The sequence below is a fragment of the Salvelinus fontinalis genome, chromosome 6 (genome assembly GCF_029448725.1).
Source record: "Salvelinus fontinalis isolate EN_2023a chromosome 6, ASM2944872v1, whole genome shotgun sequence".
Lineage (NCBI taxonomy): Eukaryota > Metazoa > Chordata > Actinopteri > Salmoniformes > Salmonidae > Salvelinus > Salvelinus fontinalis.
Genome location: NC_074670.1, coordinates 52,912,181 through 52,926,444, shown reverse-complemented (window position 1 = coordinate 52,926,444; position 14,264 = coordinate 52,912,181). Strand labels below are relative to the sequence as shown.

Genomic DNA, 14,264 nt, shown 5'->3' with positions numbered 1-14,264 from the left:
TGATAGGCTCTCTTGTTGACCCAATTTGGACACTCCAGCGAATAGATGTTTTGCATACGTCAGTGGTCTCTACAGCCATAGGTTTACACACCACGTGGGATCCGCCTGCTTCACGGAATGACATAACTTTTGCCCAATCACAACATTCGTATGTTGATTTATCAATTTACTATTGGAGGTCAGTGTAAATTGGAGGCGGATCGTTCTCGTTCGGGAAGGGGTGTGCGTGTGAGGGGATTCGATGAATCTGTCCCGGGCGTCCGGGTAGACGTGTTTTGCATGGACGAGCGTTGATTCCATTCGTTTTGGAACCTTGCTGCTCCCGGGCGTGAGCCAGGAGCCCCGTTCAAAACAAACGTCACGTAATTAGCACATGGAGTAATGAGTAGGATTGATTTAGATAAAAACGCTTTATCTGCTTTCCGCAAACAACATTCTAACATATTTAATGGAAAGGAGATGTGGTATGTTTCTGAACGAAGCACAATGCTGCCTGGTTGACAACATGACCGAGCGGCGTAGATTACTGTTCGATTTGAGAGTGCGCTCCTCCCTCACCGCTTTGCCCGTTGACGTCACCGACCATAGACCGGTGCCCCGCCGCTCAGATGAATAGAATCCGCCCTGTGTGTTTTGTGCTCAGCTGAAAATGGCGTCCCGAAGCGATCGCTTTAACTTATCGCACAATAACATGGATAACAAACTACACAGCTAAAATGATATAAAATGGATACCAACTTCAAGGATAACCCATAAAAGCCGTTCTACAGGACAACGTATAGACCACAACAATCCAAGGAGTTATTTCAGTGGTACAGTGAAAATAATAGCATTTTCCCCAATAGTAAGCTAGGTAATGTAAGTTACATGGCTAGCTAACGGTAGTTAGCGGGCTAATGTTCCGTGAATGAAGTCGCTAGCTATTGTGTATATTTTTAAGAAATGCCCCACATAAATGTAGCCTAACACGGCTATTGCGTTCGAACAGGAGACAACCAGACACACACATGTATTCGCGAAAGTTAGCTAGTTAACGTTAGCTAGCAACATTCTGGCAGCTAAGGTTCACTCTAGTCTAGCTAGCCAGACAGCTAACAACAGCGTCTGCTGCAAGTCGGTCAGTTCTATACCATAAGCCAAGCACAACCATCTAACTCACTGGTTTTGTTGGAAATTAAAAATCGAATTTGTTATTAACATTTTTTTGCAAAAGAATAACGTTAGTTGGCTATCAACGATATCGGTTGTTCCTAGGGTTACGGGGCGGCTGTTAGTTTAGTGCGTTGGGCCAGTTACCTAAAGGTTGCTGGATCGAATCCCCGAGCTGACAAGGTAAAAATATGTCGTTCTGCCCTTGAACAAGGCAGTTAACCGACTGGTCCCCGGTAGGCCGTCATTGTAAATAAGAATTTGTTCTTAACTGACTTGCCTAGTAAAATACAAAAACCTAGCTAGCCTATATTAGCAATGTATCCAAATGAACGTTAGTAACTGATAACCAGCTAGTTAGGAGTTAAGCTATTCCTCTATAATCTTGTCGCCAACTATAGAACTATATCATTATTGGTCCTATATTATCTGGCAAACTGTCAATCCAAGTGCCAGGACTCTTCCCGTATTTTATCTTCATATTCCTAAAACTGTCTCATTGCATACCTAGGTTATGGAAGACCAAAACCCTCGTTACAGCAAGCGCTTGGTAAGTAGCTAACGTTCGTTTTACCAGATACGTTTAGGCATACTAACTTAACCAATATACTGCTGGAGTTGGCCAAGTTGCACCATTTTGCAAGTATACAATAAGAAAATGATAGTTTCCTTACTCAAAACCACTTTTGCATCGTTAACGAGCTCAAGCAATAGATAGTGTTGCTTATTTGTTGGCATGACGAAATACTGAATGTGTGTCAGTAGCTTCAATGTAGGTTCAAATTCACTAGTGTTGTCCTACTTGAAAATGCTTACTCGTGTACCTTACATTAGGTTTAACTTTTTTGTTCTCGTGCAGTGACTAATTTAGGGCAAAGGACATCATTCAGTAAAATGTATTTTATACATCCTTTTACATCAGCAGTTGTCACAAAGTGCTTATCCAGATGCCCAGCATAAAACCCCAAGAGCATGTATTCAGTTGTGACAACCCACAGACACAGCTGTCCTTTGTAGAACAGTTAGGCCATTCTAAGGGGTGTGATTTTGTTTTCTCTGCTGTCATTAAAAACAATCCATAGAATTATAGATAATAATGGAATGTTGTCCCATGTCTTTCAAACTGTGGTTAAATCAAGATATGAGAATGGATCAGTCCAGCTGAGTAGGAAACAACATGCTTGGTGGTTTGAGTAGAGATAGGGGGGGGGGTTGTGCTGGACCCATCTGTCTAGCCAAACTATGAGAGCATAGGGGGAATGGGGTCGTAGTAGGATAAGCCCCTCCTGTGATGCCCACGCGGACCATTAAGTGACCGAATGACTCATCTGCAACTCTTTGTGTTATGAATCTATATAGGGCTGGGCGATATGGGCAAAAAATATCACAATATGCTACACATTTTTAATGTTATGTTTTTGAATAATAAAAGTTCAAAATTTGCTTGGAGTTGTGACCCTACTTTGGTTGGCAACACATACATTGTAAGTGATTTCAATGGGGCTTTCACCATTCTGATTGTGTTATGCTGTTCAATCAAACTTCAACCAAAAGTTGATCTAATTTGAGTTCATGTCCACTGCCATGTAGGGCTGCATGATATGGGCAAAAAAAATGAGGCCTTATTTTTAACCAAATATTCCTATTTAAATCAAAACACTTGGGTGAACTGTTGAAATCATATAAATAAAAGGATTATTCTAATTCTATAGTAAGAATGCAACAGTGGGCACTTCGAATACAGTGTTTGACAACAAATGAAAGCCGGGGAGGCATTTGTATGATTAAGAATTATAATACTATCAGGATCTCTATGGAGCTGTAATTGTGACAGGGTAGGAACCAAAGTGTTTACCAGGGGTGTGGCGCCCTATAATCTTTGGCTACATTAAATGTTTTCTCTTCACTTACTCGTACAAACAATATAACGATATAGGCCTACACCAGCACTGGTATCGGGGTGTATTAGCTAGCTATGTTTGCTCTGACTGTCTCAATACATTTATTAACTAGCTAGCATTTGCGGCTAACACAATTTATTTTAGTCACAACTTGCTAAGAAAAGGTAAACTATCTGTTTGGAGACAGAAAGATACACAAACTAATAGTGTAATTATAGAACGTTTGTGGATTTATATTAAGTACAGAGTGGAAAGCAGCATCGATGTTGTCATCATATCAGGGATTTTATATTTTTAAATAATATCTTTGAGAAATGAACAATCACCTAAATAAAAGCTAGACAGTCGAGGTGAATCGAAACTTCCCAAAACAATTAATTTAGCAGTATTGTTTTTGTTATTATGTTTGAACAAAATAACACGGCATTAGCCATGGCCACATGCATAGAATTGCTGGAAATTAGCTTAAACTGCTAAATTCTCTCAGCTTCAATGACGGAATATTTACAATTGCAGGATATTAGCTTAAAAACTGCAAGATTTTCTCTCAGCTCTATGGCAAAATGTGTAGAATACAGGGAATTCACTTTAAAACTGAAACAATTTCTCTGTTACATGGACAAATTTGTAGAATTTAAGGACATTTGCATAAGTATTAAAACATTTCTCTACACCGCCAAGATGGGGTCCTCTAAAATTTTCTCAAGTCCAGCTGGACTGATTGGGCCCATTGCCTCGTCCACCACCTAAGCCCCTTTTTGATACAGAAAAAACCCTGCATATTGTTGCATCTGCTGCATTGACCATGCAGACCGAAGAGTGAACGGTCTGCAAATGATCTCGTGGTCGAGCAACAACTGTGCTCCTTGAGTGGAAGCAATACTGTTACATATGCATGGTCTCAGGAGAAAACTAATTCAAAGTGATACAACAAGTTGAGTTTCTGCATTGTGTCACTAGCGTACGGGGACGCGGCGGCGCTACCAGGATGACGGGATCTCGGACGATGAGATTGAGGGGAAGAGGACATTTGACCTGGATGAGAAGCTGCAGAGTGACAGGTTCAACTCCTACCTGGTTAAACACATGGATGGAAAAGGTCGGGTCAAACCACGCTGTGATATCCCTTAGAGGCATTAACCATGTTTCTCTTATGTTGTGATGATCTTGACCTGGAAAAATGTATATATATTTTTTTAATCTGGCAAAAATCATGGCCCTAATAATGGAGTATTCCATTTTTTTTTTTATTACTCTTGGTGTGCTTACCCTGCATTGTCTATAATGTGTTTCTCTGCAGACTTCACATTCGAGTACATCCAGAGGGAGGGGCTGAGAGAACCTATCGTCTTTGAGAAAAAAGACGGCCTCGGCTTAGAGTAGGTCACGCTTCTTTCTAATTATCTAACCGACCTTCCTCACTGTATATCTGTGCCTGGATAGAAATATAACAGTTGGTTCACTCTCTGATTTTCCAGATGTATTTAATAACCTCTCTGTCTTTCGCTCTCTCACTCCCTCTCGCTCGCATTCTTTCAGGATGCCAGACTCTGATTTCAGTGTGAGTGATGTCAAGCTGTTTGTAGGTAAGGTCCAAACTATGAACTCACAGTTGCTGATTTCAACTGATTTAACAGTGCTGCAGCCCTTGTGAACAATATTCCCTGCCCTTTGCCCGTCTCCCTCTCTTATAGGCAGTCGGAGGATGGTTGATGTTATGGATGTGACCACTCAGAAGGGCATCGAGATGTCCATGGCCCAATGGCGGCGGTACTACGAGACCCCGCCCTCGGAGCGAGATAAGCTCTATAACGTCATCAGCCTGGAGTTCAGTCACACCAAGCTGGAGAACCTGGTGAAACGACCCGCCTCGGTAAGACACACACGCAAACCAGAAAACCTCGTCAGACACCTCAGCTTGAAAGATATACACACATAACACCAAACTATCACATGGCAAGCTTGGGAGTCTGACCATTGTAAACACTGGGCTATCACTTCCACAGAGCCCTGGACAGTTAGTGATGTATGTCTTTACTGACCTTTTCTCCCCAGGTGGATTTGATAGACTGGGTGGACAACATGTGGCCAAGGCACCTAAAGGAGAGACAGAGAGACTCAACCAACTCCATAATAGAAATGCAGTATCCCAAAGTGCAGAAGTGAGTCCCGTGCCTTTACATGGCCTTCCTTCCTCATGTACTCAACCACACTGATGAATTTTACCCCATGCAGTCTTTGTGGGTGGAAGCGTGAGTTGATTGAATATAATGTCTTTATTACATTGTTTCAGCACTGGTTGATGTTGGATGTAAAGATGTATTTTCTTCCCTCTATCTCTGTCTTTCAGGTACTGTCTGATGAGTGTTCAGGGCTGCTTCACAGACTTCCACGTTGACTTTGGCGGTACGTCGGTCTGGTACCACATCCTGCGGGGGGGAAAGGTGAGACAACACCCAGGAGAACTAGAGCCTTGATGTGTCACATTTGAATCGCCACAGAATTTAATAGATCATACACTGCTCAAAAAAATAAAGGGAACACTAAAATAACACATCCTAGATCTGAATGAATGAAATGTTCTTATTAAATACTTTTTTCTTTACATAGTTGAATATGCTGACAACAAAATCGCACACAAATTATCGATGGAAATCAAATTTATCAACCCATGGAGGTCTGGATTTGGAGTCACTCAAAATTAAAGTGGAAAACCACACTACAGGCTGATCCAACTTTGATGTCATTTCCTTAAAACAAGTCAAAATGAGGCTCAGTAGTGTGTGTGGCCTCCACGTGCCTGTATGACCTCCCTACAACGCCTGGGCATGCTCCTGATGAGGTGGCGGATGGTCTCCTGAGGGATCTCCTCCCAGACCTGGACTAAAGCATCCGTTGGCGTTGGTGGATGGAGCAAGACATGATGTCCCAGATGTGCTCAATTGGATTCAGGTCTGGAGAACGGGCGGGCCAGTCCATAGCATCAATGCCTTCCTCTTGCAGGAACTGCTGACACACTCCAGCCACATGAGGTCTAGCATTGTCTTGCATTAGGAGGAACCCAGGGCCAACCGCACCAGAATATGGTCTCACAAGGGGTCTGAGGATCTCATCTCGGTACCTAATGGCAGTCATGCTACCTCTGGCGAGCACATGGAGGGCTGTGCGGCCCCCCAAAGAAATGCCACCCCACTCCATGACTGACCCACCGCCAAACCGGTCATGCTGGAGGATGTTGCAGGCAGCAGAACGTTCTCCACGGCGTCTCCAGACTCTGTCACATGTGCTCAGTGTGAACCTGCTTTCATCTGTGAAGAGCACAGGGCGCCAGTGGCGAATTTGCCAATCTTGGTGTTCTCTGGCAAATGCCAAATGTCCTGCACGGTGTTGGGCTGTAAGCACAACCCCCACCTGTGGACGTCGGGCCCTCATACCACCCTCATGGAGTCTGTTTCTGACCGTTTGAGCAGACGCATGCACATTTGTGGCCTGCTGGAGGTCATTTTGCAGGGCTCTGGCAGTGCTCCTCCTGCTCCTTCTTGCACAAAGGCGGAGGTAGCGGTCCTGCTGCTGGGTTGTTTCCCTCCTACGGCCTCCACGTCTCCTGATGTACTTGCCTGTCTCCTGGTAGCGCCTCCATGCTCTGGACACTACGCTGACAGACACAGCAAACCTTCTTGCCACAGCTCGCATTGGATGTGCCATCCTGGATGAGCTGAACTACCTGAGCCACTTGTGTGGGTTGTAGACTCCGTCTCATGCTATCACTAGAGTGAAAGCACCGCCAGCATTCAAAAGTGACCAAAACATCAGCCAGGAAGCATAGGAACTGAGAAGTGGTCTGTGGTCACCACCTGCAGAACCACTCCTTTATTGGGGCTGTCTTGCTAGTTGTCTATAATTTCCACCTGTTGTCTATTCCATTTGCACAACAGCATGTGAAATTTATTGTCAATCAGTGTTGCTTCCTAAGTGGACAGTTTGATTTCACAGAAGTGTGATTGACTTGGAGTTACATTGTGTTGTTTAAGTGTTCCCTTTATTGTTTTGAGCAGTGTAATTTATCCCTGACCAAGATGGCTGCCATTATCACATTCTAGAGTTATGAAGGTTTAAGACGTATGCCAATTTACTATTTTATTGTATCTCTGTCTATCCCACTCTTCAACCCTGACCTCTGACCTCCTGTAGGTGTTCTGGCTTATCCCGCCCACACCCCAGAACTTGGAGCTGTATGAGAACTGGGTGTTGTCAGGGAAACAGGGAGACATTTTCCTGGGGGACAAGGCCCAGGACTGTCAGAGGATAGAACTGAAGCAGGGATACACCTTCATGATCCCCTCCGGTATGTACACACTGAGACGTACCCTCAGACACACCCGGACACAGACATTCCAACACAAACATAATCTAACCCCAACTGTCTAGGCTGGATCCATGCTGTGTACACCCCCGAGGACACACTGGTGTTTGGAGGAAACTTCCTTCATAGCTTCAACATCCCCATGCAGCTAAACATCTACAACATTGAGGACCGCACACGAGTGAGTACCATACCCTACTGCACACTGTAACACACTACCGTACCGCCCTACTGTACCGTATGGTAACGCACTACTGTATTGCAGATCCATGAGTTTGGATGAGTACTACTTGATTAGGGGGAAAAGGAATTGTTGACTTCCAATATCTCGTGTGTACTGCTGTCCTTGTCCCCTCTCCAGGTCCCGGCTAAGTTCCGATACCCCTTCTACTATGAGATGTGCTGGTACGTGTTGGAAAGATACCTCTACTGCCTGACCAACACCTCCCACCTCACCCCCGACTTCCAGAAGCACTCGCTTGGCGTTGGTGAGTACACAATTTAATATTTTTTGTCTCATTTCTTTCCCCTCCTTCTCTTTTCTCTCAATATTAATTCCTCTGAGTTTATCCTTCTGTCAGGTCTGACCCGTGAAGACTCGGAGAACAAACTCAACGGCCACGTGAAAAATGGCACAGAGGAAAAGAAAGAGGGAGACGATGATGAGGAAGAAAAGGAGGAAAGTGAGACCAAGGTCAAAATGGAAGAGTCTGATGACGATTCCTTCCCCCTTCCTGGTGCCACTAAGCCGGGGGTGAGAGTCAACCTGACTCCCCTGGAGCTGGAGGGGCTGTGGAACCTGCTGGGGAAGCTGGAGGAGCTGCCGGCCCACAAAAAGTGTGTCCCCGCAGGCATCCGTAATGCCCCCGCTCTGCTCCATGACATACGGGTGGGTACAATACACCAGTCTAGAATATAATAATATATTATTTAGTAGATGCTTTCATCTATAGCTACTTTCAGTAGTGCGTGCATACATTGTATGGTTAGCCCCAGCAGGAATCAAACCCACGATCCTGAGGTCGCAAGAGCCATGCATTACTAACTGAGCTACACAGGACGTGTCTATGGCTGCACTAGCTATATACATCAGTCTATGGCTATGTTTCAATATCCACACTAGCATACACTTCCAGTGCATGGCCAATAGCTTCATTCTAAATGTTATGCTACTGTAGATATTGGAATGGTACCTATTAGTATCCAGCTGTCTGCATCCATTTGTAATCTGCTCAGTCAAGTCTTGCATGTTTTTTAAAATTTAACTAGGCAAGTCAGTTAAGAATAAATTCTTATTTTACAATGACGGCCTACCCCGACCAAACCCTCCCCTAACCCGGACGACACTGCGCCAATTGTGCGCCATCCTATGGGTCTCCCGATCATGGCCGGTTGTGATACAGTGAGACATGACCCTGATATGGCTAATGTTCTGCTGTTTTCAGGCTCTTCTGGAGGAACACTGCAACGATGACCCCAAGCTGTCTTACACCGGAAAGCCCATCGTCAAGTGGCCCAAGAGGGTGAGCCAGAGAGCACATGCCTCTCATACACACATTCAAACATCCACCTAACATACAGGTGTCATACATTTACTCACCAGAGTCAAGGTCTCAACAACACAGGGACAGACTAACTTTCTAACTTTCCGGTCTCCTCTCCCCCTCTGCAGCCCTCGTGGTACCAGCCCCCTCCCCCCTCAGCGGTATACCGCCCTCGTCTTGCCATGCCCCACAAGGCCGTGGTCCCGCGCCCTGCCAAGCCCACCTCTATCTCGGCTCTGAGACGGAGGCGCGTGCGCTGCAAACACTGTGCAGCCTGCCAGAGGAAGGAGTGCGGGGAATGCAACTTCTGCAAAGATATGAGGAGGTTCGGAGGACCCGGGCGCATGAAGAAGGGCTGCATGATGAGGCAGTGTCTCGCTGTGAGTAGCCAGTGCAGTGCCTTCCTACTCAGAGAGAGTTGTGTGTAGAATATTGACCCTGGTCTCTCCCCGTCTCCAGCCTGGCCTGCCTAACTCAGCGGTGTGTGCTCTGTGTGGAGCGGGCCAGGGGAAGCAGGAGTGTTCAGACGCAAGCCCCTCCGCCACAACCCTCATGGAATGTTCCAACTGTGCTCAGATCGCCCACCCCGACTGCATCAAGGTGACCAGGCCTCGCACTAGCAGATACATGTATAGCTGTACTACAATCCACATGGAAAATCCTTCTTGTGCAACATACTTCCATTTCACATTTTCTTTACAATGTATGTATCCCACAAAACTCAAATGGCCCTTACTGATGATTGAGGTGTTATAGCTGTATATAACAGTCCTCTGTGTGTATGGCAGGTGCTATAACTGTTAATTCTCTCTCAGGTTCCTGGGGAGGGCAGGATCAACAAGGACCTGCCCAGCTGCTGGGAGTGTCCTAAATGTTACCAGGGCAAAGAAGGCTCATCGGAGGTACCCCAACTCTAACTCTTCCTCTCCCTTTCTCGGTCTGTGACCCTCTCTCTGTGTCTCTCTCTCTTCCTCTATGTCCCTATAAGACAATACTCATCTACTGTATTGAAACCCGTTTAGTGATCATGATGATGCCCCGTCTCACTCTCCCTCTCTGTCTCAGTCGTCCAGCAGTGATGAGGACAGCACGGTGTCTACAGGTTCTCTCTCTACGTCGAATCATGCCCACCGAGAGGGGATAGGAGATGGGGAGGCAGGCGGTGGGGTGAGGAAGGGACGACGAGGCAGACCCCCCCTGATGTCCTCTCTGTCCCAGCAGAGAGCGCCCCCTCCCTCTCAGCGGCTGTTACTGCAGCAACAACAAAACAGGAAGAGAGCCGGAGCGCTGGAGCTACGACTCAGGAAGAGGGTGAGAGGGGGGGGTTGCTAGAGTGATTTTTGGATTTTGTTTAGAGGTCTGTGTTAAAGCTCTAAATCTATTGTACAAACATTCCTCACCACCAAGTAATCTCCTCTTAAATCTCTTACTACTCTTTGTTGCAGATCAAACTGGAGCGCAGCAAAATCTTACAATCGGTAAGCACATGCAGTCCTATTTTAAAGCACAGTAATTCTCCAAACCAGTGCATGATTATTCAAACCAAAGCACTGTTTAACCCATTTACCCATTATCCTCTACAGAAGCAGACGTTGTCTCTGGAGCGTTCTCCTAAGCTCCTGTACTCCCAGGGTCTAGCCCACCTCCAGAGAGGGGTGTCCTCTCGCCTCCGCTCCCCTGTTGGCAGACTGTCCCGGGGCCGTGGGTCCTTCAGAGGCTCCCCTTACCGCTCCCCTACAGGGGCTCGCCTCCAGCCCCCCCAACCCTCCCTCAGCCTGGCCCCCGCAGGCAGGGGAGAGGGGCACAGGGAGCGAGGGAGTGGGAGAGGAGTACGGCTCAGAGGAGGAGCAGCAGGGAGAGGAAGAAGAGGACAGAGACACGGAGGAGCAGAGGAAGAGAGTGATAGCAGCAGTAGTAGCAGCAGCGGCAGCACCAGCAGCAGTAGTAGTAGTAGTAGTAGTGATGAGGAGAGGGAGAACGGCGTGCGGGCCAGACGGAACAAAGAGAACCGACCACAGAGACGAGGAAGAGGAGCAGCCAAAGAAGATGAGGAAGAGGAACAGAGTGAGGAGTCCAACCAAAATGGAGAAGAAGAGATGGATGAAGACGGGAGGGAAGGAGGACAGGCACAAACGGAGCCACCGGTCCTCGTAGTGTCGGACCTTAGCGACGACCTCATGAAGGGCTCGTATCTCACAGTAACCCTACAGCCGTCGAGGGCCAAACGTGATCCGGGGGCCATTGTCCCGAAACTGGAGGCTGCAGTCGCCCCCCGCCCTGCCCCTCCCGGCCAGAGTTGCATCCAACGCAAGAACCTGGCCCGACCACCCCTCAGGAACCACGCCCCAGACCCTTACACTGCACCCTCGCATTCAGACACACACACGCACACCCGGGGCAGCAGCACACACACACGGGGCTCCCATCCAGACGAGAGGAGAATGAGGCCAGGCAGACCAGAGAGAACAGACAACAGCGCTTCCTCCTCCTCTCCTGTTCCTCCTCTACGTCTCCCTCTGTCGGCTATACAGGATGGGGGGAGGGAGGTGGCGAATGGAGGGAACGAGCCGGGCTGTGAGAGGGAGGTTTGGGTATCTGTCTTCCGTTACCTGACTCGTGCAGAGCTCTGTGTCTGCATGGCCATCTGCAAGAACTGGCACAAATGGTAAGAGAGAAAAACAATTTAGAATGCATTTTATACACACACACACTATGAACGTGTCTGCATGCGCAAGAGTGTATAGGAGCTCGATAACCAATTAAAACGTGTGTGTGTGTTCTCGTGTAGGAGCTTGGATAAGAGGCTGTGGATGCGGATCGATCTGAGCGTGTCTAAATCCATTAGTCCTCAGGCTCTGTCAGGTATCATCAAACGCCAACCAGTCACCCTGGACCTCTCCTGGACCGCCATCTCCAAGAAACAACTCACCTGGCTCATCAACCGCCTGCCTGGTACACACAATACACACACAAGCCACCAAACATGTCCTCACACACTTGGCCTACTACTCACTCTGGAGATGTAACTTATTCTCTCTCCGGCTCAGGGTTGAAGGATCTCATGTTGTCTGGCTGTTCCTGGTCTTCAATTTCGGCTCTTAGCTCGCCCGGTTGCCCCCTCCTGCGCACGCTGGACCTTCGGTGGGCCGACGGGATCAAAGACGGACAGATCAGGGACCTGCTCAACCCACCAGGTGAGACAACACATCCCGCCCCTTTTCTCCACCATTTTCTGTTTTGAGTTAAATACTGTTTGGATAAATCCCTTGTCATACCAAATGAATTAGCTGTGTCCCGCTGGAGTCCACAGCAGACAGATATTTTCTATTTTGTTCTCTCTTCCACTGCCTTCCTCCTGTCTCCTCTCTTTTTCCTCTGCCTCTCCCTCCCTCTTCCTGCCCTAATTCCTGTCTACCCGTACCCCATCTCTCTCTAGGTTGTGATAACCGCAGTCAGCTGAGGAACATGCAGTCTTTCCGTCTGGCGGGGCTGGAGATCAGTGATTCTACTCTGAGGCTGGTGATCAGACACATGCCCCTGCTAACCCGTCTGGACCTGTCCCACTGTGGAGGCCTCACTGACCAGTCCATCAACCTGCTCACTGCTGTGGGCTCCTCCACACGCAACACACTCACCGAGCTCAACCTGGGGGGTAAGACTTGGACTCACGTGTACACAGCCACAGCTGAGACTTGGAGCAGTGTGCACACACACGATTGTGACTAGTACTTGATATTGAGTTGTTGTTAGTGAGTTGTTGTTAGTGTTGAGCCTCGGTCTCTCTATGCTCTCTCCGTGATTCTACACCTGCATTGCTTGCTGTTTGGGGTTTTAGGCTGGGTTTCTGTACAGCACTTTGAGATATTAGCTGATGTATGAAGGGCTATATAAAATAAACTTGATTTGATTTATCTCCCAGGCTGCAGTAAGCTGACAGACTCGTGTCTGCGGTACCTCCGCCGGCTTTCCTGCCTCTCCCTGCTGGACCTGCGGGAATGCAAGAGTGTGTCCCGCAAAGCCTGCGAGACCTTCATCTCTGAGCTGTCTGTCAACACCCTCTACTGCCTATCTGAAGACAAACTGATCCAGAGGATATCCTAGAGCCCGCCTCCTCTGTCTGGGACAGGGGATACAGGGAGAGGTTGGGGACATCTGTGTGACAAGAGAAAAGACTGTAGGACAGGGAGGCTTAAAAGCACCTGCTGCCTCTGAAGGGAGCAGGAATGGAAAGCACTTAGTTACTGCGCACTTAGTGGGAGCAGGATTTCTTTCCAGTTGCGTGTGTGTATATATATATATATTTTTTTTACTAAACCAGACAAGAGACTCAGGAGTTTGAGTTTAGGCGCCTACGCTGCATGATGAAGTTGGGGTGGGAAGTGGACTCCATGATATGTGGAGGGGAGAGGTTAGGCGGGTTCTTGTGAGGGTGGCAGGCGATTGTGGGGGTGGGTCAGTCATCCCAGATGGGGTTCTTCTCTTCACCCTGGGAGTTCTAAGGCTGTCTTTACCCAAAGGTGTTGGCTGTGGACTAACTAACTCCTCCAGGAGTACTCTGGTCAGGTCGCCCCACCCTGAGACAGAGGGGCGCAGACAAGGGATTCGGGGAAGGTGCGAGGGCAATCGACATGGTGACCAGACCACTCCTAAATAAGGACGGGGTATGAATGAAATGGGGTGGAAGGGGCGGAGACAGGGTAAATGGCGCGATCTCAAACAACCGTTAGAATTCAGGTGCTATCACTCCCAAAACTCCGTTTTGTACAAATATCAATCTATGACAACCGTCTCTATTCTAGGAAATACCCCTCAGCCTACTTTGATGCATTTTCTGTTTCCCATGGATAAAATGTGAGTTCCCTTTACAGTTTATTTTTACTTGATAAGACTGTGTATAAATGTAATATTTGCTGTCATGATTCTGTCCTGTTACCCTTCGGTCTAGTGCTTCTGAGGGATCCTTCTTTCCTTCCCACCCTGCCACATCTAAAAAATAATATAAATATATACTTTTGTGTAAATGTGTTTCCCTCCTTTTAGATGACAAAAAAAAATCCTGTAGCATTGTAATTATTTTCAGAAGCTTTTTTCACTTAATTTGTTATTAAATAAATTAAAAATAGAAAATGAAAGGTTAACTGTTCCAGATGTATGTGTTTTTGGGGTTGTTTGGCTGCTGTGTGCTGAGATTGTGAGAGTGCACATTTGTGGTCCCGTTATCAGTTAACCCATTGTGAAATGAGGTTCTGCAAAGAATACTTGAGTAATATGGTACTTGGCTACTTGTCTTAGCCCAGTGTTTTACAA

General features: G+C 47.1%; 1 protein-coding gene across 1 annotated transcript; it reads left to right on the top strand.

Annotated features, from left to right (window-relative positions):
* The first annotated feature begins 602 nt into the window (after window positions 1–602).
* On the top strand, window positions 603–14,095 carry kdm2ab (lysine (K)-specific demethylase 2Ab). Its single transcript, XM_055927043.1, has 23 exons — window positions 603–812; window positions 1,661–1,699; window positions 4,011–4,149; window positions 4,351–4,429; window positions 4,590–4,636; window positions 4,745–4,923; window positions 5,106–5,212; window positions 5,401–5,494; window positions 7,242–7,395; window positions 7,479–7,594; window positions 7,775–7,901; window positions 7,995–8,302; window positions 8,859–8,936; window positions 9,086–9,337; window positions 9,417–9,557; window positions 9,773–9,859; window positions 10,023–10,268; window positions 10,403–10,435; window positions 10,541–11,622; window positions 11,746–11,909; window positions 12,005–12,151; window positions 12,394–12,609; window positions 12,877–14,095. The coding sequence occupies exons 2-23, from the start codon at window positions 1,664–1,666 to the stop codon at window positions 13,056–13,058; spliced, it is 4,014 nt and encodes a 1,337-aa protein (XP_055783018.1). The 5' UTR covers window positions 603–812; window positions 1,661–1,663; the 3' UTR covers window positions 13,059–14,095.
* Window positions 14,096–14,264: the final 169 nt, after the last annotated feature.

Coding starts and splice junctions, on each gene's coding strand:
- kdm2ab (XM_055927043.1), top strand. CDS start 1,664: ATGGAAGACCAAAACCCTCGTTACAGCAAGCGCTTG. Junction 7,902..7,994: donor GAAGCACTCGCTTGGCGTTG/GTGAGTACACAA, acceptor TCCTTCTGTCAG/GTCTGACCCGTGAAGACTCG. Junction 11,910..12,004: donor GCTCATCAACCGCCTGCCTG/GTACACACAATA, acceptor TCTCCGGCTCAG/GGTTGAAGGATCTCATGTTG.